The sequence below is a fragment of the Lytechinus pictus genome, chromosome 3, assembly GCF_037042905.1.
Source record: "Lytechinus pictus isolate F3 Inbred chromosome 3, Lp3.0, whole genome shotgun sequence".
Taxonomy (NCBI): domain Eukaryota; kingdom Metazoa; phylum Echinodermata; class Echinoidea; order Temnopleuroida; family Toxopneustidae; genus Lytechinus; species Lytechinus pictus.
In genome coordinates, this window is record NC_087247.1 from 64,542,208 (window position 1) to 64,569,147 (window position 26,940).

Here is a 26,940-nt window from a genome sequence, read left to right on the forward strand (position 1 = left end):
TATCGAAAAAGAGGATAGTATGGCGAGTTTAGAAAGGGTATGGAAAATTCGGTTGGTCGGATTTTTGAATTTGTTGTTCTGAGGAGTTTTTTAAGGCGGTGTTTATTATTCCGGTTTACTAGGCCCCTTGCCCCGACTTCTACAGCGTAGAATGACACCGTGTACTCCTTTTTCTTGATATAACATTATAATGTACAATACTTTCTTCTTTCCCACTACGTTTCTCTTCCTTTCTCCCTCCTTTTCTCCTTTCCCCCGGTGTTTTTTTTGCCAGCCGATGGGGAGGGGGAGGGGGGGAGGGTACGTGTCCCTCGTACCCCCAGTTCGCCACTGCCTATGATAAGAAAAGGAAAGTGGTGATATCATCAGCCCACCTAATGTATTTTAATGATGACGTGCATAACTGTTTCCTTAAATGCTAAAGTTTGAAATTCAATAGCTTCGATATTCTTATCAGGTTTTGATGAAATTTCAGCTCGGTGAATTTTACTTTATATATTTAAATATACCGGCAAGTATCGGGCCGTACAGGGCCCTGCATGGGAACGATTTATTTTATTTTTGCTTTACAAGGGGTGCTGATGTAAGTTTGAAGTAGTGATGTGTTCATCGCAAAGCTTTTCGTTACAATAAACCAGGGGCGGATCCAGCCTTCGCCAATAGGGGGGGGGGGGCGGAAATTCGTTTCAGCCATATTTTCCCCGATCGGCAGCTCGAAGATGATTTGTGATTGTTTCTTTGAAGGGGTAGTCCTCATTAGTCACTTCTTAGCTTTATTCTTATAAATTCATATATAATATCATAATCCTTATTTATATGATGCGAGCGCGAAGCGCGAGCTAATTTTTTGGAAATTTTATGTATTTTTTCCTAAAATTTGAACATTCTGGGCAATGTTTGTTATCCTGAAAAAAATGTGTATGCAACTTAGTAATTACTATGAACGCAAAGCGCGAGCAGAAATAATAATAAATAATAATAATAATTGGATTTATATAGCGCTTTTTCCAGAGGATACAAAGCGCTGTTGATTGCATAAGACAAGTTAAGGCTTATGGTTATATAAGTGTGTTTTGAGATGTTTTTTGAAGAGGTCAAGAGAAGAGAGATTTCGAAGAGATGGAGGGAGTTTGTTCCAAAGACGGGGGGCAAGAGATTGAAAGGAGTTGAAACCGGCCTGTTTTCTGGATTTTGGAATGACATAGGAAGGAGCAGCTGCAGAACGAAGAGAGTAGGTAGATCTTTGTTGCTGAAATAACGAAGAAATGTAAGAAGGTAGTATGTTTGACAGAGACTTATAGGTTTGAACAAGTATTCGATAATGTATTCTATCAGAAACAGGTAGCCAATGTAGTTCATTTAGAAGAGGGGTAGCATGACACCATTTTGGTTTTTGACAGATTAATCGTGCACATTTGTTCTGAAGGCGTTGAAGTCTTCCAAGAACCTGTTTACTAATACCCCCAAGCAAGCAACCACCATAGTCGAGCCTGGAGAGCACAAGAGCCCTAACAACATTATGACACGTGTCCTTATCCAGGAAACTTCTAATGATTGAGATTATATATTTGCCAGTTGAGAGTGCGACACAAGTATGTTACATGTTCGGTCATTTTCATTTCACTATCAAAAACAACTCCTAAATCCTTAATGGTTGAAGATAATGAACTGATGGAAAAGATACCTGTTAGAGACTGCGTGCAGTTAGCATTTAACAATCAAATAATGCGAGCGCGAAGCGCGAGCTGATTTTTTTATAACATTTTCACCTAAAGAATGGAAATTCTAAGCACTTTTTGTAACTCAAGCAGAATAGGTATATAAGTAGACAATTGATGCGAGCGGAAAATTTCGAGATTTAGTCCTATAATATTTACTGAACGAGACACTCGATTAGTCATGTTTTGTAAATCATGAAAAGCGCGAGCAGAAAATTTGTATATACGTTTTGAACTGGTACCTGTTGAAAAGGTACCTGTTAAGGACTGCTTGCACTTAGTCATGAAGGCGTTACATATTTCAATAATTAAAAAATGCGAGCGCGAAGCGCGAGTTGAAAATTTTTGAAAATTTCTAAAGAAAGAATTGAACATTTTATTCAATTTTTGTAATCGTGAACAGGATAGCTATATAATTCAACAATTGATGCGAGCGCGAAGCGCGAGCAGAAAAAAAATCGAGATTTAGACCTAAAAATGGGCCACTCTGTTCATGTTTTTTAAACAGCCATAGGCTGATCGAGGGCTTTTTACCATGTTTAGATAAAATAAATCAATCAAAATCAATGTTTTGTAAATCATGAAAAGGATGAGTAATTGGGGGTCTTCCTACATTAATAATGCGAGCACAAAGCGCGAGCAGAAAAAAATTGATATTGTGATCTGAAACTGGATAATGATTTAAATAGAGAACAAGTTGAGTATTTGAATAAACATGCGCGCGCGTGTTTCATATTTAGACCTAGAATCTAGGCATTCTAAATACATCTTTAATCATGAAAATCATGAAACATTGATATTCCGATCTGAAAAAAGAGTCAATTACATTTTTATATTTCAAGCACTTTGTGGGAAAATTGTAAGGTGGATATGGATCGAACTTAAAAAAAGAGCTAAAATTTTCATTATTATTACTTTGAGTTTTGACATAGGACCGGGACATCCTTACGACATGTCATGAAAATGATGACTATCTTCCTATTCCTCTTGCTAAGCGCGAGATGAAACAAAAGGGACAATTTAATTATTAAATTAATATCATATTTATTAATGCCTAATGAGGGCGCGAAATCTGAAGATATTAAGGCATAAAAACTGGACATTTCACTTTTGTAATCATGAATAGGATGCATCATATATTTTTAACCATTAATGCGAGCGCAAATCGCGAGCTAAAATTTTTGATAAACTGTCATGAAAAGGGGATTTTAAGTAGTTTGTTGTATAATCAATATTGAAACATACATAACTCGCCAATCAAAATGCCAGCGTGCAGCGCTAGCTGATACGTCTTGACAATCAGACTGACCTGAAAAGGGATATTTTGAAAACTTTATGGAATACACGAAAATAATAGGTACCTGATAAATAAAAATTTGCGAGCACGCAGCGCAAGCAGCAAATGTTGATAAAATTATTCAGACCATAAAACTGACATTTTTACAGAGCACTTCTTAAAAATAAATTTGTAAATCACACAAAATAATGAAAGTTCGATTTCCGAGGTGAAATATGTTTTGTATATTGACTTCCAAACTTGATATTTGAGCTCCATATTGAACAAGATATTTAAATCACCTAACAGGCAATGCGAGCGCGAAGCGCGAGCGAAAATTTTATACAGTGGCACGAAAGATTATTTTTATTTTCCAAGTCTTCCCCTCATCTTATTTTATGCACTCGTCGTCCTTCTCTTCTTTTTCCTCCTCTCTTTTCCCTCCTTTTTTCTTTCCCTTTTTTTTCTTGTTTTGCTCCGCCAATAGGGGGGGGGGGGCCCTCGGCCCCCCTGGATCCGCCTATGGGGACAAGGGGCGGGAAAATTTGACAAGCAAAAAAAAGGTTATCATCCCAAAAGTACGGTCATCTCGTCTAAACTCGTCCCAAAATACATGTTTTATTTCGATTTAGAATGATGTATTTCTTACCATCATAAAATACAAAAAATAGTAGGGGAGACATTTGATATTGTGTCCCCCCTACTATTTTGAGTAGGGGGGACACGTCCCCCCTGTCCCCCCTGGGATTTCCGCCCATGCAATAAACAAATCAAAAGCTCCTGTGAGCTAAATTAATACAGTAAATTTAATTCCCCTCTCAATATTGCACCTTGAAAATAATGTGGCGCAGAACAAGAAGTGGTTCTGCCTGTGTCGGGCAAAGAGTTAATGACAATGTTCACATCTTTTTTAGGCTATTAAATTCAAGAATATTAGGGGGTTTTGTAACCTGAAAATAGGGGCGGCAGCCCAGCCAGGATCGAATAATACAACTTCCTGTGTCCCGTCAACAGGTGCAGAGTAACAGTGCTTGTCAACCAATTATAATCAAGGTAAGTTTTCAGATCGAAAAACTTGTCGGACAAGAATATTGATGAAACGTGGGTTCCACCCCCATGTACCTCTCACGGTTTCACTAACTTGTTAGCACCTCGATCGAAATGACCAACACTTTACATGGTCTTTCAATGACTGTGTAAACAGTCCAAGACAACCATCTATAATACAGAGAATGAATTAGCCAATAATTTTATTCATATGGTTTTAAGAGACTACAGCTTAGAGAACTTTGACTATAAATATACTCCCGGAATATATATGGTATAACAGTCGAAAAACCAATCCACATTTAAAGGGGATCGAGGGGCATCTAAAGGTCAAGTCTACCCCAGAAAAATGTTGCTTTGAATAAACAGAGAAAAGTCAAACTAGCATAAGGCTGAAAATTTCATCAACATCGGTTGTAAAATAAGAAAGTTATGACATTTTAAAGTTTCGCTTTATATTTTTCACAAAACAGTGATATGCACAACTCAGTGACATGCAAATGAGAGAGTCGATGATGTCCCACACTCACTATTTCTTTTGGTTTTTTTGTTTGTTTGAATTATACAATATTTTATTTTTTTACAGATTAAGGACCAACTTGACTGAACCATAGTATCAAACAATGATCAAACAATCAAACAATTTCATATGATGAAATACAAAAGAAATAGTGAGTGTATGTCACCAGTCTCCTCATTTTGCATGCCGACCAGGATGTGCATTTCAGTGTTATGCTTGCTGGATTTTTCTCTTTTTATTCAAATAGACTTTTTGTTGGGGTGAACATGTCCTTTAAGTTCCCGCGTCATTGTATTGAAGCATGAAGCTTCTATTCTGCTTTTCAGAAATTTGTTCCCACTGTGATAATGATATTTTTTCTTTGCTTGTAATGCAGAAATATCCGTAGGCTGTTTTCTCATGTTTCTCTCTGAAAAAAAATCCAAGGCATCTCTACCGTAAACATGCGTGTCAAACTTTTGTTGCTTCGCCACAATGGCATGAATGAATAGGTACGGCTGAATGCAAAGGATCATATTTCTTTCATTCTATCCGAGTTTTTGAGTTTATCTTTGGGTATTGCTGGGACCTCGGAAAATTCAACCATTCACTGTGAATAAAATTCAATGGTAGATACGTGATCTTTGTTGTTTACGTGTCTCGTTTTATTAAAAAAAAGACTTATCCAACGCAAGTCTACATCCCTATCAAGTTAAAGCAGAAACTGTGAAAATATCAGATTCTTTTGCCAATATCAATCTATCAGTTTTTGTTTTGCTTTTTTTTTTAAATACGTTCTCTTTTTATGTAACATAATTTTTTTACCTGTACATTGAGTTGTTTTATTTTTTATTTCTGAATTGCATACATGTAATATGTTTATTATTATTATTATTATCATTATCACCATCATCAACATTATACACGGACGTTCTGAAGAACAGCCTTTGGCTGATGTACGTGTACCGTGTCGAAATAAAATAAATGAAAATGAAAGCAAAACGCCATGAGTGCAAAATTATATGCATTCAATGTGATATTTTTCAGGCACACCTACTTTTGTTAGTGCATACCACATAATTGTCAGAATGCATATAAAAACCTGAATGAAATTATGGAATGTTCCTATACATGCATGCTGATTTACAAAACTGATGGTCCCATATCCGGGTCCAATATACGCAGAATTTCATATAACTACGCCATTCCTCAGATCTCCATCAACGGATATATTTCAAATAGATGAGCAAAGGCTGTTAGAAGGACCGGGTTGTGATATTTTTGTTTTTGTTTGTTTTATGGTAACTCCCGTAGGAACTCGGCAGGACAGCATTTTGCTGGTAAACGCCAAGCTGGTATATAACCCGTATATAACCAATTACCTAGGAAACATTTTACGTCTAGGTTAATCAGTCACAATGGCAGACCTTCTAGACGACAGATATTACTCTCGGGCCTTTTTATCAAAGTGGAGACAATGGCAGAGTGGGGATTCGAACTCACAATCTTGCGATTATGAGTCCAATGCTCTAACCATGCAGTGGATCATACATACATTCTCATCATTAATATATACACATACCTTGATTAGATTTTGCTGATACTCCATTTCTGCATTCTAGTACATAATGCATGATGAGGATTTATTGGTGTTAAAATCCATCGTTTACAAAAAGTCACCTATTTTATTAGACACTCGATCTTCCCATGCATACTCCAGATTCATACTCAAGACTCCACTATCCATACTTAATTCTCTTTTCCTTTCCCTTCCTCATATGCTGAAGTGTTAAATTATTTATGAAATTTATCCATTACGCATCATGATAATAACTAGCTGCAAGGGGGGGGGGGCAGGTGCACTTGGTTAATCGTACCGCAGTTTCAGGTCATATCCTTTCTCAGGTTGTAACGTTCAGTCATGCATGATAGAGTGACCTGTTCAAGCGAGCACTCTGGTTAAGAGCAGAGAGTTATTGGTGTCTTTTGAAAATTATCAGCATATAGGTAAGTTTTACTTAATATTATATTTTGTAAACCATATCAAGTCATATTTTACTGCATCTAATGATGGAGCTCGATGTAGAGACCCGATAGAGACTATCTCAAGTGTTTGTTTTTCCACCCGAATGCAATGAGTTTAGCATTCAATTCGGTATATGATTTTGCTGATGTGAAAAAATAACCAATGACCTTATATACTGCATTTAGTGCATTATACAGCAGAATGGACGGAAATGAACGGAAGGTAAATGTAGAACAAGATCAAATCGAAAAGCTTTATGATTGTCTCCACCTATAATTTAATTGTAATGCGCAGGCTTGTTCTGCCAAATGCTTCTGCTCTTGGTTTAGAAAATAGAGGACTTAAATGTACCACAATGTTTCACTGTACTGTATAAAGGCTACTCAGAATGGCTTCATATTTCTCCTCTTTAAAGACATTCATTGAGATAGATCCTAAATCATGACCTCATAATTCATTCAAATCATTCCCCTTCCTTATTTGATTCATTTTTCGTCTTCCTTATTTTTCTTCTCCCCAGCCCCTTTGCGCCGACAATGGATGGGGGGGGGGGGGGGGGGGGGCTACTTAGGCCCTTGGATCCGGTTATGATTCATAATGGTGGGGCCGGGGGAAGGTGGACCTGAAGGACAAGGATTTTTTTTTGTGTGTGGGATGTGCGGATTTTTCTTTTCTTTATTTCTTTATTTTATGTATTTTCTTCATTTTTTTCTGTGAATTGAAAAATTAATGGACCAGTTTGATTGATCCATAGATTTTTATATGGATAAGTTTATGAATTCCTTATTTTAATGGTACCTGCATATATTATTGAAGTTATTTGTCAATTTAGGTTTAAATTTCACATTTTGTAAATGTCACTGAACGAATATCATTAAAACACTTAAAGATCAAGTCCACCCCAGAAAAATGTTGATTTGAATAAATAGAGAAATATCAAACTGGCAAAACGCTGAAAATTTCATCAAAATTGGATATAAAATAAGAGAGTTATAAGACATTTTAAAGTTTTGTATATATTTTTCACAAAACAGTGATATGCGCAACTCAGTGGCATGCAAATGAAATGAGTCGATGATGCCCCTCACTCACTATTTCTTTTGTTTTTATTGTTTAAATTATACAATATTCCATTTTTTTTTATAGATTTGACAAAAACGCCCAACTTGACCATCATTTAGTATTAAACAATGCTAATTCAGTGTTCAGGGAGGAATTAATCACTGTTTCACTTGACAATAAGGAGAAAATTAGAATATTTCATGTTTCATATAATAAAGTAAAAAAGAAATAGTGAGTGGATGAGGTCATCAGTCTCCTCATTTGCATACCCACCAGGATGTGCATATAACTGTTTTGTGAAATTAAGCAAAACTTTAAATTGTCGTAACTTTCTTATTTTACATCCGATTTTGATGAAATTTTCAGTGTCATGCTGGTTGAATTTTTCTGTTTGCATTCAAATCAACTTTTTGTTGGGGTGGACTTAATTGTCCTTTAGAAATAAGTATAATGTTCGACAGTGAATTATAGGGGGAAAAAATACAGGCCTTCCCCGGTTCACGAGAAATGTTGGGGCATATAGTTTACATTTGAAAAAGTCCGATAAATTTGAACATGACTTGTACAACATTGGGGCGAGTACCTTTTCCATTTATATTTTGGGGCTTCGTTCTATTCTCTTATGGCAGTGTACTACGGAATACCAAAGCTAATGGCAACATACACTGTAAAAGAATATTGGGTAAAATTTTAACCAGCACAAGGTCATTATGTGTCCATCCAAGTTTTGGCAGTATTTTACCCAATGCGGGAAGCATATTGTCCAGAAAGGTTTTTAAAAAAGCAGCAATTACTTTAGAATGGGCAAAATTTTCATCACACTGGATAAATAAAAATGCCCCAAAGAAATGCTCAATGTTGGTTGGACACAATAATTACCCTCATTTAGCATTTTTACCCAATATTTGTTTAGAGTGTAGTACAGTGCTTGATTTCGCGCTGTGATAATGAAAAAGATTAATAATAAAACGAAACCACCATGCTCTACACTTCCAATAATCTCTTTGCATAAAACAAATACATATTGAAACTTGTTTGAACAACTCTAAAAAACTAGATGTAAACTTTTGGGATATTTGTGATTGCTGGTTCATGAAATGAAACAAATCAATTATTAATCAAAGCTCATTTCAGTCATCTCCAGCATTTCTTTATTACATTTTGTCTTTTGATAAAAAATTACCTTCCATAATTCACTTTCCCAAGCACGACTTCAAGCCATGGACGAGTGGTCTATGCCCTACGGTCTTAATTATTCGTGAATATTGTCTGAATTAGTATCAATGTCAACTTAGCATGATCCTATATATCGCTATATCATGATTATTACACATCAGCTTGAGTGTATTATCTGAATCCATGGCGCGTCGGAAGCAATTTACGATGGGGGGGGGGGGGGCAAAATATCCCAGGGTCCCCCCCTTTTTTTTGGGGGGGGGGGGTGGTCAAATATTTTTGGAAGCAACTAGGGCCGTATGCAGGATTTTCTGGAGTTGAGGGAGATACGCAATATATTTTTCGAAGAATCCTAAACGCGAGGGAGACCTTGTCACCCAAATAGGGCGCCTATGCTGATATCTATATTCCTCTGACAGGTCTGAGGAGTGAGGATATCTCATTTTCGCCATTTCTCTTTTCACTGTTTATTTCTTTCTTCTATTTTTCCTTTTATTTTTGTTCTTTTTTCTCACAAGGTGGTCATCCATCTGTCAATCGGCATTCTTATCGTAATGATGTACATTCTTATTTTTACAGTGACATATCATTCCCTGTATCAGGAATGGATCTGAATAATATCCTTGAGATAATCAAAGAGGAAAATCTTTTGGCAATTCGCTTCGAGCAGACTGACACCAATGGAATTGCAAGGTCCAAGCTTGTTCTGGCTAGACATTTTAAGGAGAAGGCTACTAAGGGGCTTAACTTTGTTCTGTGCCACCTAGCCTTTGATGTTCAGCTAAATGTACTTGCACCGAATACTGGTTATGCAGAGGAAATAGGTTTTGCTGATGCTGTCATGTTTCCTATCTTTGAATCCTTTCAAGTTCTTCCATGGTTGAAACGCACAGGTAATTTTAACTCTAAAATTGTGATTTGATATCCTTTAATCAAAACTACAATAAATCTCCCACAGTTAGTGAGAGACTGGTATAAAGAATGTGAACACAATACATATAAGTTATTTCATCGCCGAGGCATCTGTCGAAGAAATGTCATGTATGCCCTTTATTGAAAAAAAGGAAGTGCATGTACAACGAGCTTTCATCTTGGATAGTACAAAATACATCCTGAACTTTTGAAAGATGTGCGAAAGTCCCATTTGATTAGCTTTTGACTAACTTTAAAGCGGAATTGTATTTTGTATGTATGGAATTAGGGGATAGATTGGGTTTATGATCTAACTTTCTAACTTAATGAAATATGGACAAGTGAAATTTGTGAACAGATCGAGTGGCATTGCAAATTTCTACGAAATCGTTATTTGTATGCATATTATCATATCGCCTTTATTCAAGCCAAGTGAAACTTTATGATTTTTTTTAGAGAACGGTGATAAGATCAGTTTCTTCATAAAAATATATCAGACTGAGTACTTTACTTGAACAAAGCTATCTTCTTGACTATGCAATGTTTTTTGTGATTTCGATTTTTATCATTTTGAAAACAGGTCGAATCCTGATCGAGCCAACTTGGAAAGGTTCCGACGTAGAGGGTCATCCAAGAGTTGTAGCTCGCAGACAGTTGGAGAAACTGAGGCAACTCGGTATATCTCTCTACTCAGCTCACGAACATGAATTCTACGTGGTGGATAAAGAAACAAAGAAGCCACTCAACGAGGATAAAAACGCACATTCTGCTATTCGAGATACACCATACCATAATCTTCTTAACAAGTTCATGGAGTATCTTCCTAAGGTTGGTGTAGATGTTGAGCTAGTCGAGAACGAATATGGGCCTGGTCAACTCGAAATCTCTTACAAACCTGCTTTTGGAATAAGTGCTGCTGATAATGCCCACACCTACAAGACATCTATCAAAGAAATTGCCATTCTAAATGGATATATGGCATCTTTCATGTCTAAGCCTTATCCTAACAAATCTGGTTCATCCAGTCATTTTAATCATTCTCTTTGGGATATCAATGAGAAAGTTCCACTCCTTTACGATGCAAACGATCCATTGTCTCTTTCTGAAACAGGCCAACACTGGATCGCTGGCATCTTAGCTCATGCTCCCGCTATTGAAGTTCTTATGGCTCCTACCGTCAACTGTCTCACTAGGGTCACCCCACATGCTTTTGCTCCAATCAACGCTACCTGGGGCTTCGACAACCGTACGTGTGATATCCGTGTAAAAATCAACGGTCCAGAAGGAACCTACATTGAACATCGCGCTGGAGCCGCTGGATGCAACCCATACCTATCTCTGGCTGCAACAGTTGCAGCTGGGATTGATGGCATTGTCAACAAGCTCAAATTGCCACCACAGGTCACTGGTGATGCCTGTGAAGAAGCCGACATTCCTCCAAAAACAGCCAACCTCCCAGCAAACATGGAGGACGCCCTCACTGCTTTGACCAACGATGAAACAATCTGTGATGCTCTGGGTAAAGATTTCATCAAATGCTTCACAGCGGTGAAAAAGTGCGAAGCTAAGCAGGCGAGGGAAGCTGAAGCTAGAGGCGACAAAGATTGGGCCTTCAATTTCTATTTTGAATATCTGTAGGTTACCTGTTGATCAGAAGGCTAAAGCTTAATCAAATGCGGCAAAATCTGAGACAAAATGATATTATAAAATACCCGCGCTATTTGAAAATCTTATTACATCTTGCTTGTTACATCTTTATTTTTCCTGATTTTACAAGCAAGTGTGCATGTCATGCTAGGAAAAAAATCTGTAGGGCCTTAATCGGGGGGGGGGGGGCACTTCCATTAACGAGTTGATATCACGCGCGACCAAAGAAACACACAAAAGGGTATATTTTTCAAGATTGGGAACGTTACGTACGTAACGTAATAAGGATGTAAACAAAACTAAAATACTGAAAAAGGGTATATATTTCGCGAGGAAAGTTATGTGTTTACGGTCCAATTTGCGAGGGTATAAAAGCACTGAAATGGTATAGAAAGAATGTACTTTTTGCTCTAAAACTGCGACGGAACATACGTGATTTTATTTTATTTTTTACCTGCAAGTAACTAATTCGTGAAATCATCGCTGTTAAGGAGGTCAAATCAAGGGAATGCTTGTCAAGGATACCGTTTTGTTTTTAATACTTTTTAAGGGTAGGGTTTACACGCCAATACTTGTTAAGGTTAATTAGCACTTAATTTTTTACAGTGTGTGGGTGTGGGTGCGTGTGCGCATGCAGCACATTTCTTGATATCCTTCTGTATCAACATTTATACTTATCATGTTTTTCTGTTTTTACACAAACTTGGTTGGAAAAAATTGTGTTTTTAAATCTCTGTCCCCTAATAACGGAATGCCTACTTTTTTTTTCTTTTTTTAACTTTGAATGAAAAGTACCACAACATTGCTTAAAACGTGTCATTCCATTGTAAAGCCTGTCAAAATTTGATTTGAAATAATTTTTCGTGTTGGTCCTTAAAGTCTCCTCTATCAGAGGACACGAAAAGGAAAACGATATTATTCACGCTCGAATGTTCAGACACTGACATTTTTGTATAGAGTGACAAATGACTTTGCACCAAAACTGATCGAGCATATCTGGGCAAACTGAAAGCAGTAGTCTGAAAGGATTACTCCCATTGAAATGATTTTTTTCCCATTATGATTATGTTAGAATTATGTGTCTAGTATGTTGCAGTCAAGTGCACTTTTCCCTACGGCGGCCATACGACTATAATCGAAAACAATCGTTTTATTCATTTTCATGCAAACCTCCTATATATGTAGCTGGTAAACAAATAATAAAACGGCCGCCGTAGGGGAAATATGACTGTGTCATTAGTATTATGATTTGCTTTATGGTTTTCTGATTAATATTGACGTATATATATATTATTTTTTTAATAAACTTAATTGTTGGATATGAATTAAAATGAGCACAGATAATGAACAAGGCTTCGACTATATAAACCAACAGATTTCTCATTACAAAAGGTAGAGCAGAATAAAATCATGAAAATAATTAATTTAGTACTGTTTTTACTGAATATCTGGTCTCTATATTATTAATTTAACTACTTCGTAAAATAATACTTCAACTGTCGTGCCCTCTCTTTGTAGGGATGCTCCTTGCTGATAATATTTATATCTAAATAGATATAGTAAAATTCACATAGCAAAATATTGAAAATTTCATCAAAATCGGATAGCAAATAGCGAAGTTATTGAATTTTAAAGTTTTTTTTTGAAAAAAGCTGTATGTATACATCGTCATTAATATTCATCAGGTGTGCTGATGATTCCACATCCCCGCATCCATTTTTATGTTATTACATGAAATCATAATTGTTTCATTTTTTTCATTCATGTGTGAATGATAAAAATATAAATGATAAAATGTCATTATGATGAAATAAGTGGCGCAATGTATAACTAATGCACTCAATCAATTGTCAATCCAAATTTTTTATAGTTCTTGGTAGAATATTGTTGAATAAACCTGATTTTATATAATAAAATACAAAATAACAAGTGGGGATATGACATCATCTGCCCACCTAATGAATATTCATAAAGACATGCCTAGAACTGTTTCACCGGAATAATGCAAAACTTTAAAATTCAATAACTTTGTTATTTGTTATCCGATTTTGATCAAATTTCAGTTCAGCATTTTGCTTTGTGAATTTTACTCTATGTATTGAAATGAAAGTAGCTTCAGCCTGGAGCAACCCTTTAAGTCGGATGGGTGGATTTTTTAATATTTTTGATCATGATAAAGTTTTTTATTTATTTTCGTCTCCTCTCCTTCATTCGCGCTCTCACTCTCTCTCCTACTTTCATTTTTCTTAATGTATTCCACATTCTGCACCCTTTCTCTCTCCTTCTCTTCCTGTGTTTATTCCTTTCTTCCCATTCCCAGTCATTAATTATTTTCTTGCAACTAGATTTAAAGATTAGACACAATTCAATCATTACAGATTTGTATTATGATGTTATTACGTTTTTGATCACTAATTTTGTTGTGTAATCATAATTATTGCAATTCAAAATTTTATAAATTGACCCCTTCAGCCTTTACTGATAGTCATTATGAGCATGGATAGCAATAAAAATAAAATAAGAATAATAAAAAAGTGCTTTAATACTGTATAAGTATAGCCTTCATTGCCTCCGAAAAACAGAAATGAAAGGGATAATGTGCACCAATCTGCCACCGTACCATGCATGCCAATTTTTCGCCAATTCAGCTGAGCTGAAGTTAAGTACCGCAGGACGTTCTCCACTTATCCACAGTTAGTACAGAATGATCTACTTTCTGATTGAGTCTATCCGGGTTGAACAAAATAACCCTTAAATTATATAGTTTTAACGTCTCATGGTGTGAATATAAAACGTGCATGGCATTGGTATTGACGTTTGTAAGGAGTTTACAAGGCGTTCGTAAGGAGTAAATTGGAAGGGGTATGCGAAACAAACAGGGGGAATCGAAGAACTTATAAAACACCACTGACTATTCATCCAAAGTTTGCCCGAATATCGGGGAGGCAACCCGATACTTCACAATTGACATTACAAATACGACCGACGTGTATAATATGCATTTCTTTTATTGATATATACATAGGCTTATCAATCAGTATGCCATATAGAATTAATCTACTGGATGATTATAACAGCAAAATATCATACATGTATAAGAAAAAATATCAGTGATGAAAAACTTTCATATTTCAGATAGTCATATTAAGGACTTTCTGAAATCCTGAAAGCTTTTATCGTATGTATGTTCACGCGTAGTGAAAACTAAATGATAAAAGATAATCGTAACGTGGATCAAAATTAATCATAGAATACAATCTTCTAATATAAAGGCTGATCCAGACCGTAGGCCTATATGTGTTAGGCTTGAATAAAAATGAGAATGACTTCTAAATTACATTACAACTATAAATAATTTTATCATACTAATCAAAGTTAAAAATCATTGACGCCCTAAGTACCAGTTGTAAAGTCTTTGTTCATTAAAAAATAACCCTTGCTTTCGTTTTCATGATTTCCAGAACCAAATTGATATCTACAACTCTACATCGATGTATTTTCTCGTGCAAAATGCGGGAAAACTATACCAGGCAAAATTAGAAGAAGAAAAACCCAAATTCGTCGATTGAACAAAGAATATAGGCGGTGTCAAGATGAAAAATTATGTTCATAAAATTTCTAAAAATTATATGGATTATTTCGTCTCATGGAGTGAAAGTTCCACTTTTTGTTCGTAACCTCATCTTTGTCTCTATCAAATGCCTGATGTAGGCATATAAAGAGATGTTTTATACCAGATATATAATACAACATTGGAAGGTATAATACTTCATTCCAGTTGCAGAGCATAGAAAATGTAGAATAGGGGCGACTTTTATAAGTATAGTGTATTTTACAAGAATAAAATTAAGATCTCATTTATTTCTGTTACTTAACTAAATTAAAGTAGATGATAAAAACGAGAGGTATGGGTTGAGTGTTGCTACAATAACCCTATCATTATCATACATCACCCTTTTGTCGTCAGCTCACATTTAAAATTTGAAAGTATCATAGCGCCATCCCTGCACTGTAAAAAAGATATTTGGTAAAATTTTTACCACCACGAGGGTAATTATGTGTCCAACCAATTTTGGGCAGTATTTTGCACAATGCGGGAAGCATATTGCCCAGTAAGGTTAAAAAGGAAGCAGCAGTTACTTCAGAATGAGCAAAATTGTCATCAAACTGGATAAATAAAAATGCCCCCCCCCCCCAAAATCCCAATATTGGTTGGACTGTTGGACACATTACCCTCATGGAGCATTTTCACCCAATATTGTTTTTAGAGTGCATGCTTCCTCCAATAGTATTAAATGTTTGAATGCGAATGTAAAATAACAAATTACGAGATAAAATTCACCCTGTATAATTTATTTATCATTTCGCCAACGTCATTATTATCACTATAATGAATAATTGATATAGTTTCTCGGAAACATCTACATTCTAGCTTAAGATATCATATCTATTTTTATTACGTCAACAATATTTTAATCTTATCAAATCAATATTTTATACTGAATTTTATATGTTTCATTTTACACATTTCTCACTTTATGAATACAACCTAAAATTGAAGTGTATACTGACCAATCGATATTTTAACGTGTAATATTTTACTCAATAGTAAAATACTCAATATTAAACATCGACAACGGTAGCAAATATTGGGAGACAAAATGTTTCTTTCTGATTCTTGAAAACTTCATTGAATTTCTAAAGTGAAAGTTATTAGATCCAATAATCAATTTAAGATATTTCATTTTTTTTAACGGTACACCGATTCTGACAAAATCAAACTTGGTCCAGATGGAAAAGGTTTAGAAATTGTGGTTTGCATACAACCTTGGCCGATTTCTTTGCCCCTTAAAGTTCAAGTCCACCCCAGAAAAACGTTGATTTGAATGAATAGAGAAAATTCATCTAAATCGGATCTAAAGTTATAACATTTTAAAGTTTCGCTTATTTATCCCCAAAAAGTGATATGCACAACTCAGTGACATGCAAATGAGACAGCTGATGATGTCCCTCACTCACCATTTCTTTTCTTTTTTATTGTTTGAATTATACAATATTTCATTTTTCTTGACCAACAAGGACCAACTTGACTGAACCATATAGTATTAAACAATACTTATTCTACATGTTCAGGGAGGAATTATTTGTGTTCATCTGACAATGATGAGAAAATTAAACTATTTCATATTTCACACAATGAAATACAAAATAAATAGTGAGAGGATGAAGTCATCAGTCTCATCATTTGCATACCGACCAGGATGTGCATAATGTTTTATGAAAGTAAGCGAAACTTTAAAAAGTAATCATTTTATTTTTTTATCCGATTTTGATGAAATTTTATATGCTTGTTGGATTTTTCTCTCTGGACATATCCTTCAACTATTACTTTGTCTCCCTCTATTCAACGAGTAACCCATAATCATGATAATAGTAACGTACAAAGGAAGATGTTTGACCCCTGAAGCTATTTGCCGTTCTATACCATACAACAAATAACCTACAAGTATTCAAAATAGAAGTTGAAGGCCCAATCTTTGTCGCCTCTAGCCTCAGATTCCCTCGCCTGCTTAGCTTCACACATTTTCACCGCTGTGAAGCATTTGATAAAATCTTTACCCAGAGCATCACAGATTGTTTCATCGTTGGTCAAAGCAGTGAGGGCGTCCTCCATGTTTGCTGGGAGGTTGGCTGTTTTTGGAGGAATGTCGGCTTCTTCACAGGCATCACCAGTGACCTGTGGTGGCAATTTGAGCTTGTTGACAATGCCATCAATCCCAGCTGCAACTGTTGCAGCCAGAGATAGGTATGGGTTGCATCCAGCGGCTCCAGCGTGATGTTCAATGTAGGTTCCTTCTGGACCGTTGATTTTTACACGGATATCACACGTACGGTTGTCGAAGCCCCAGGTAGCGTTGATTGGAGCAAAAGCATGTGGGGTGACCCTAGTGAGACAGTTGACGGTAGGAGCCATAAGAACTTCAATAGCGGGAGCATGAGCTAAGATGCCAGCGATCCAGTGTTGGCCTGTTTCAGAAAGAGACAATGGATCGTTTGCATCGTAAAGGAGTGGAACTTTCTCATTGATATCCCAAAGAGAATGATTAAAATGACTGGATGAACCAGATTTGTTAGGATAAGACTTAGACATGAAAGATGCCATATATCCATTGAGAATGGCAATTTCTTTGATAGATGTCTTGTAGGTGTGGGCATTATCAGCAGCACTTATTCCAAGAGATTTCGAGTTGACCAGGCCCATATTCGTTCTCGACTAGCTCAACATCTACACCAACCTTAGGAAGATACTCCATGAACTTGTTAAGAAGATTATGGTATGGTGTATCTCGAATAGCAGAATGTGCGTTTTTATCCTCGTTAAGTGGCTTCTTTGTTTCTTTATCCACCACGTAGAATTCATGTTCGTGAGCTGAGTAGAGAGATATACCGAGTTGCCTCAGTTTCTCCAACTGTCTGCGAGCTACAACTCTTGGATGACCCTCTACGTCGGAACCTTTCCAAGTTGGCTCGATCAGGATTCGGCCTGTTTTCAAAATGACAATGATCAAAATCATAATAATAAACAACAACACAGTCATATTCAAGATGGTGATAACGTACAAGAAATTTGAATTTATTTGGAGTAAAAATTAAAGAAAGCAAGATTACTATAATTACCATAACATTTTAATTTCATGGATTTTCAGTAATCCTCTTCGGTTTAGGCGTAAGGCAGAGTCCATACTGGGGGTCAAGTGCCACAAGCCCCAAATTAATACTCCCGTGTTGAACCTATAGCTAGTTGGTCTAATGCAGAGACGAACCTCGAAAATGAGATGTGCGTTTGAATGGAAAACTCATTCCTGGGGAGCGTTTCATCAATATTTTCATCCGACAAGTTGTCAGATCTGACATCTTTCCATGATTTTGATTGGCTGAGAGGCACTGTTCCTATGGTAACTGTCGGATAAAATGGGACTTGTCGGATAAAACGTCCGACAAGTCCTTTCATGAAACGCCCCCCAGGTCATCCTTACATTATTTTGTTTCGGGTTAATGTCATAGGGTACAGAAACTACGTGGGAGTAAAAACCTAAAGCTGTTTGATTACTTTCATGAGTAAGGATTCAGGATTAGATATATACTCACCAACTATTATTATCGAAATAAACTATCTCTAAGATTCGGTTTAGGGGGCTTAGGTTACCTGTTCGTTTCAACCATGGAAGAACTTGAAACGTGTCGTAAATAGGAAAAGTGACAGCGTCTCCATAACATATCTGCTCTGCATAGCCAGAATTGGTGGCAACATTTAGCTGAACGTCAAAAGATAGATGACAGAGGATGAACTGAAGCCCTTCCGTTGCATTTTCTTTAAAATGCCTAGCAGGTACAAGCTTAGACTTTGAGATCCCATTAGTGTCAGTCTGCTCGAAGCGTACTGCCAAAAGGTTTTCCTCTTTGATGATTGCAAGGATTTTATTAAGATCCATTCCTGCTGGGAAAGAAGGAAACCATAAAAAGATTTGAAAGGGGTGGTTTACGTCGATCTAGTTTATAAATTAGAACCAATATCTGATCCAAAAACATTTTAATACATTACTTGACACATGTTTATAGAAATCAATTTACTAGTTCTCTCGAAACGAAATAACAGTACGCCCCACTTTTTAATTTTTTCCAAGTTAGCGTATTTCATCAACGAATAAATTATGAAATTATTAATTAATATTATTTTTGATGTTATAACCTTGATATTTTTTTCATATTCAAGTTCAATGGTTTGTATAAAAAGTGTGTGTTCGTTATTTAACTATTCATTGCATAGGTGATGTTTCCAGTGAGTTTTATCTTCATCTGTTCATGTTTGTAACTGCACAAGAAAAAAAAGATTCTATGTAAAAGTTGAAGTGTGAAATCTTACTACGAGAATGTTGAAGGAGATACTGCTTCATAATATGCCTACATTCATGTATTGTATTGTATTTGTAAATCATTTGTAGATTTTTTCAAACAAGAGCACACCTAGTTACGAATATAGCATTTCCATTTATCTGAATGCAGGATAAAAGAGCGTAGGTACCGCGGCTGGTGATCGAACCTCTGACTTTTCATTCATAGCCAGGCACATTGGACCACTCGGCCACGGCACCTCTCAGATGTTATAAAAAACTTTATCAATTATTAATCGATTTGAAGAAAAATATCTTACCTGAATGTCCTGTTTTGTTCATGACGGCGTCACTTTTTTGTAATTCAAATCGCCAATATAGGCCTAAATAGATTGCCTTCGTCGGTATATGCTTTACACATCTGTTCCTTGGACGACGATTTTCGTTGAAAGATGCTTTTTCTTTAGCGATGACGATTATAGCGAAGTTAAATGAAATAATATTCGCGACGGAATTTCATAGGATTCTGTTTGGTGGTCTGGTCACGCTATACTGCATGCCCGGGGGGGGGGGGGCACTTACATTGACGAATGGATACCATGCGCGACCAAAAAACACGTAAAAAGGATATCTTTTTCAAGATAGGGCACGTTACGTACGTATAACGCGATAAGGGTGTCAAAAACACAAAAATAATGAAAAAAGGGTATCTATTTCGCTAGGAATGCTACGTGTTTAGGGTCAAATTTGCGGGAATGATAAAACAAAATTAAAATGTTTTATAAAGGATGTCCTTTTTGCCCCAACACTACGTGTTTAGAGTCCTATTTGCGCGAGGTGTGGAAGGTAGGGCCGTACTAAACCAAATGATGTGTAAAGGTAAAGCCCGGACGACGGACGGACCCGTGACATATTGTTGTACTTGTTTAGGGGTTCATTTCAGGGAATTCTTGTCAAGAGTATCGTTTTGTTTCCAATACTTGTTAAGGGTAGGGTTTTACACACCAATACTTGTTAAGGGGTGCATTTTCAGAATATGGAAATTACGTGTTTAGGGTGCTTTTCGAGACCCCATGGTCGCGCATGGTATCCACTCGTCAATGGAAGTGGCCCCCCTGGGACTGCATGGGTGCGCCGTGTGGTATGACGCTGACTACACAACCGTGACCGTGATACAGAGTAATTAATTTGAATATGAAAGTAGTTTTTACATTGAGAGGTATAGTTGCAGTTTATTTAGTTAAAGTTTAAAATATACGACCTTTGTATCTCAGTCAAAGCAAAATACATTTGTCTTTCATGGTCTTTTCTCCGTATATTTCCATGCGTTATCAAATACACACACACACTGGCACCCACCCGTCACGCACAAAAGAAATAATAGGATCAACAAAATATGATCCTATTTTATTACTGGCGTGTAGTAAAAAAAAAGGTTAAAGAAAAGGAAAGGAAAACTGTGACAAACGATATACTATTTCCTGAATATGGCAAATTCTAATAAAATGAGTGAGATAGTCCATGCATGTTTTATACATTGCTTGAATAACATGCAGTCAGGATCCTATATATTCACATTATTATGTACTCTGGTCTCCTGCATTGGATTTTGTACACAGTGTGAATGGTTAATACTTCATTCATCAGACATCAGATGTCCCAGATAAACACAAAAGCTCCGATAGAATGAAAGAAATATGATCCCTAGCTTGCATTCACGTCTCGTGCCATTATGATCACGCGAGTAGTAAAAAAATAACATATTGTAACGGACACACAGGTCTGCGAATCAATGGGAGTTATGTTTTTTTCTGGATTAGGTGATTAGAGTAAAATAGGAATGGTATATCTGCATAATAGAAGGGGGCCCGGAGGATAAAGGAAATTCGGTTTAACGACATCTCTATTTGAACGTGAATGCTAATTCTAAAAGATTTTTTTTTTTAACCGAAGAAAATCCAGGGGCCAACCCAAACACAGTCTCCCAGTGCCATAGTCTGCGATACAAGCAGGGGCCGCGGAACGGTTTTCAAAGTGATCGCCCATTTTTAATGTCTAAATATAAAACATTTCCAGTTCGTGCTTACGTTCGCATTAGTGGACTAGTGAGATATACATGACATGCTCTTCACGAATTCCTAAAAACAGTCCTTGTTCATGAATATAACGACTACAAAAAGTGCGTCATGTCTAAAATGAATAAGCCCTTGGCACTCGCATTAGATGACTATGGTGAGATATTCTGCATGAATTCCTGAAAATAGTCCTTAAAATGTCCCTGTTTGGGGTCAATATATCATATACAAAAAAATTAAGCTCGCCTTCCACGCTCGCATTGTTTGTTTTTGTGAGACAGGTACGTATCATGACAACAAAAATGTGCTTATAATGTCCCTTTTTGGGTCTGAATATCAAAAATTTTCACCTAGCACTTCGCACTCGCATTATTTTGATCAGTGAGATACATATCCGTTCAAAATACAGTCATCGTCTCTATTAGGTAAGTATAAGCTGGCAAGTGAGCGCGCTAATTCGTGCGCCCATTATTAGTGATTATATATTTATGCTGGTGCCGCCCCCTCCCCCTGCCGTGACCCACGGTACGTCATTTATGAGAAAACATAAATAAAGCAAATCATATATGAGAACTGACAGATATCGAAACTCCCCCATCCCTTATTTCATTCGAACTTTATACAGTCAGTGAATATACTGTGTGTAATTTGCTATTATTATTTCTGCTGGCTTATAAAATTGAATGCATTGTATGCATACTCTCAGACTGTCTACTCTCTGTATGCACCAATAAATATTTCATGTACCTGTTGTGCAATATTTCTTACATTGACGTGATGTTTTCTTTTTCTCTCTCCTCTCTCTAACTTCTGCAATTTTTTTTTCTTTCTTTTCTTTCTTTGATCTCTCCTGCTTTAGTCCCCCTTTCTACAACTTTTCTTTTCCTGATTGCATCACACTCTTACCTGCAATGTATACGTACATCTTTAGACAGCTCTATACACATGTACATAATTTGTAATGTAATTATTCCCCATGACCCCCATTCTTATATGCAGTTTAAGTGTAATTTTCAAACAGCAGGAAGGTTGTGCTTTAGGATGTATAAAGGTCTAGGTAATATCTACCTAATACTTTATTTTCGGCGAGGACATACATACGGTTTTGGAAAAAATGGGCCGTAAACAAAATTTTCGCTGCAGGCGAACTTGACCCACCCTGGGTGCAATAGAAAATAATATACTGCATGTGAAGGAAACTGAAAAGGTTCAGTTTACCTTTGAAGGATTTAGTGACAATAATGGGTTATATAAGACCAAATTTAGAATATTGTGCTCCAGTTTTCAATAGCAGTCTTACAGCAAAAAAATAATATTATTGAAAGAATACAACGGAGAGTAGGTAAAAATATTTAAGACATAATTATATCACAAACACAAATGCATGACAGGTACGTAATTTACCAATACTCGAGGAGAGAAGACTGGCACTGTGTAAAATATTTGCAAAATCACTTTCAACTTATCCTCTGTATAAAACATGGCTACATACAAACATATCTCTTCGTCGTAAAAACAACTATCAACAATTTCAAATAAGAACGAGATTTAAAAACAGTCCATTGCCCCTTTTTTGGTTGACATACTCAACAAAAGATGAGTGTGTCGACTAGGAAAGGCAATGGACAATGGTCACCCTGACCCCATGCACCATACTGTGTTTTTTTTGTCATTTAAATAAGTGCCAGTCTCCTCTCCTTCAAGTCTGCCATTATCAAGTTACATTCATTCATTGCATTTTATGCTTTATCTAAATTGCATTAGCTTTTAAATGTATACCTTCTTCATGCATTTTACTATGTATTCTATTGTGCCGTGGCACTAACTTGTAAACATGATTTTTCCAGCTCTTGCTGCTTTTTCATGTGCGATTGTTAACATGTTTGATTATCAATAAAGAATTGAATTGACTTGAATTGTATGCGCACGAGAGAGCTGATGATATAACATACTCACTATTTCTTTGGTATAATGAAATGTATATGATTATGCAATAATGTTTGTTTTGTTTGTATTCATTTCCATCTAAAAACATAGAAATACATTTTAGAATTGATACAGAGTATATGGCGGATATCTCATTTTAGCGGCTGTTACTGTTCCTGATATAAAGCAAACACAAAACATGATACATCATAACAATAAATCAAAACAATACTTAATCAGGTATATTACAACCCATGCCAAAATCACAGATGAATATGAAAACAATGACCCATATCCTCCCTTAAATAATGTAAAACTTGGTTTGATCAGCCGATGGAGATCCCATAATGTACTTCAACAAAAACTTGAATAATTGATAAAAAAATCAATAGCGACGGGATTGCATCATCATAATCCCATAGATCTGTATTATAAAAACATGAAAATTAGCGAATTAAATATGTCGTAAATTTATCATTCTACATCCGATTTTTACTTATGAAAAAAAAAATCAATAGCGACGGGATTGCATCATCATATTCCCATAGACATGATAGATCTGTATTATAACAAGTGGAACGCCTTTACGCGATTTAATATAGCAGCAGTGCTAACTTTGAAACTACTATAAAATAATCATTCACAAAAACACCATTCATATAATGACATAATACCACGTTCATTGACCATAGATGACATTTGAACGGTGACTTAAGACTTGTCAACTACACCCATGTCCACATTTCATTCACTCTATCCATAAACTTTCAAAGTTATGGTGGCAATTCAACAATTACCCTAGCCTCTTGTCGAGGCCCTGGCGGCTGCTTCCCGAGCGAAGCGAGGGATTTCCTATAATTCGCGAAGCGAATTAGGCCTGGCGCGAGCCAGGGCCTCTTGACATCTGGGCTGAATTATGATATTCATGAGGAACGTCTTCCTAATGAAATATACATGAGTTGTAATATCGCCGGTCACCTTGTAAACCAATGAAATGTCGAAGCTGTTTCGTCCGGGGTTCGGAATACTATAGTAGTCCACTATTCTGCAGGGGATTCAATTAATTGCGGGGCACTAAAGGGGATATAACCAGCAAAATGCTACAAGTAGTGGTACTTCTACTACTAGTACTGGCAGTACAAGACCCATCAACGCCCCGAACCTTCCCGGGAGATACACGTCAGCCGCTGGTCAGACTCGAGTCAAGGGGAAACAACTCTACTCCAGCATTCCCTCACTGCACCGCGGAGAACGAGAATCGCATGAAAGATAACATTTTTTCCATATCCTGTGGGTAGATTTACAAAATCATCTCGTCCTTTCAGTGCAGATTTAATTTTATCGACTTGCAAATCCTTAAATCGGTCAATATATAGCATTTTGGAGGCATATTCAATGCTCTTTGATATTTCGTCGTCACTCTTCGCCAAGAATCAACGGGTCGCCATTCAAGATGAGCTCATGAATATTCAATATGACGTCATAGCAGCCCGCGCTCTCATTGGATGATTTTCACCGACCAGTTTTTGGTCGGTATATTGGTAAAAACAATGAATTAACAATTGTGATACTTGATCACAGTGATACTTGATTACTCTTATATCCCAAGTTTTATGAAATAGATCCATAAACTTCAGAGTTAGGATGGTAATTTAACAAAGACCCCCTACACGGCCAAAGTTCATTGACCTTAAATGACCATTGACCATGGTCATGTGACCTGAAACTCGCACAGAATATTCAGTGGTACTTGATTAACCTAATGTCCAACTTTCATGAACTAGATCCATAAATTTTCAAAGTTATGAAGGTAATTCAACAAATACCCCCAACTTGGCCAAAGTTCATTGACCCTAAATGGCCTTTGACCTTGGTCATGTGACCTGAAACTCAGGCAGGATGTTTACTCATACTTGATTAACCTTATGTCCAAGTTTCATGAACTAGATCCATAAATTTTCAAAGTTATGATAGTAATTCAACAAATACCCCCAACTTGACCAAAGTTCATTGACCCTAAATGACCTTTGACCTTGGTCATGTGACCTGAAACTCGAGCAGGATGTTCACTAATACTTGATTAACCTTATGTCCAAGTTTCATGAACTAGGTCCATATACTTTCTAAGTTATGATGTCATTTCAAAAACTTAACCTTCGGTTAAGATTTTGAAAATAATTCTCCCAACATGGTCTAAGTTCATTGACCCTAAATGACCTTTGACCTTGGTAATGTGACCTGAAACTCAGGTAGGATGTTCAGTAATACTTGATTATCCTTATGGCCAAGTTTCATGAACTAGGTCCATATACTTTTTAAGTTATGATGTCATTTCAAAAAATTAACCTTAGGTTAAGATTTGATGTTGACGCCGCCGCACAGTGGGCCGGGGCGAAACAAAAGTGCGCCAAAAGTCATTTTGGGCAATTTCAGATTTTTAATTTTTGTTATGCCCAGCTGAAAGACAACACTTTGAAGAATACTTCAGCAAAATATTTCATTCCGGAATTTGCATAAAGGTTGTTAATTTTCTACCTCAAATCGTAAAATGTGACATTTTGGGAAATTTCGCGTATATGATAACCTAGTTGAAAAACAGGCCATTTCACAGGAGGTTTTTCATGTAGGAATCTGAAATGGCTCCAACATAATCCTGAAATATTCTTTTTTCGTAGGAAAGGGTTCAAAGTAGATTAAAAGACACCTTTCAGGCGGTTTATAGGATGATTATTCCTCGAAATAGGCTGAAAATCCATGTTTTTTGCATTTACATTAGAAACGTTTAGATTTCCGTCTAAATTCTATAAGCATCATTTTTCCCGATGTCTAAGCTTTAAGTCGATACCAAATTTAGCTGCCCGTTTTTGCCCGTTGTCATGTTAGAGCCGATTTTACTTGACACAACACCCCAAAAACCTGTTCAAAAACGGTCATTTTTATACCGCGCAGTCATCGTAGCGCACCGTATGGGTGTACATTGCCGTTCGCTTTTGCACGGCGAGGACGATTCCCCTTCCATTCCATGAAAATGACATGAATTCCGGGCATAATAAACAAAATAAAGGTTGCTAACGCAAATAAGGGCTATACCCACAACTCTTCTAGAGTTAAACTTACTTGTATAATAATTTCAGCCAAAACCCCTCCTCATAGTGATACATTCGTGGTGTTATATACTCTGCGTTTTACACAAGTCAACACAGCTTGATAAAGCGCGGTTAATATTTTTCAGATTTTAAAGTTTTTTTTTATAAATCTAATTAATTATCATTTTGATGCCAGGCGAGACAAAAATTAGCAAATGAAATATGTCGTAAATTTATTATTCTACATCTGATATCGATGAAATTTCCAGTGATGCTGGGGATGCTTATCTGATCTTCGTCTAAATGTTAAAATCAACTTGTTGGTGGACTTGGCCTGGGAAACTAGGGGTGGGGGGGGGGTGGGGCTATAATGACAATAGAGGGAAGGTGTAGTAAGTGGGGGGGGGGGGGTGGGCAATAGCTTTCGAAATGAAGGCTTGTGACGTCAAACGTCTAAGATATATGCCATGCAATGTTATGCGAGGGAGCTTGAAGACCGAAAAGAAACTTGGTATCGTTTGAAGAAGATAATATCTGTAAAAATATATGTACAAAGGGAATTACAGTGAAGAAGGATGAAGGATATTATCAAGTTATG

The 26,940-nt window shown here is 36.5% G+C and overlaps 1 protein-coding gene and 1 pseudogene across 1 annotated transcript; one reads left to right on the forward strand and one right to left on the reverse strand.

The window, feature by feature from the left end:
* Positions 1–6,443: 6,443 nt before the first annotated feature.
* LOC129256154 (lengsin-like) lies at positions 6,444–12,783 on the forward strand. Its single transcript, XM_054894425.2, has 3 exons — positions 6,444–6,547; positions 9,384–9,697; positions 10,297–12,783. The coding sequence occupies exons 2-3, from the start codon at positions 9,409–9,411 to the stop codon at positions 11,352–11,354; spliced, it is 1,347 nt and encodes a 448-aa protein (XP_054750400.1). The 5' UTR covers positions 6,444–6,547; positions 9,384–9,408; the 3' UTR covers positions 11,355–12,783.
* A 1,570-nt stretch (positions 12,784–14,353) lies between these two features.
* LOC129255410 (lengsin-like) lies at positions 14,354–19,749 on the reverse strand (annotated as a pseudogene).
* Positions 19,750–26,940: the final 7,191 nt, after the last annotated feature.

Bases quoted from the DNA above. Each gene is read 5' to 3' on its own strand.
- LOC129256154 (XM_054894425.2), top strand. From the start codon at position 9,409: ATGGATCTGAATAATATCCTTGAGATAATCAAAGAGGAAAATCTTTTG. The intron at 9,698-10,296 runs GTAATTTTAACT...TTTTGAAAACAG, and splicing joins TCCATGGTTGAAACGCACAG to GTCGAATCCTGATCGAGCCA.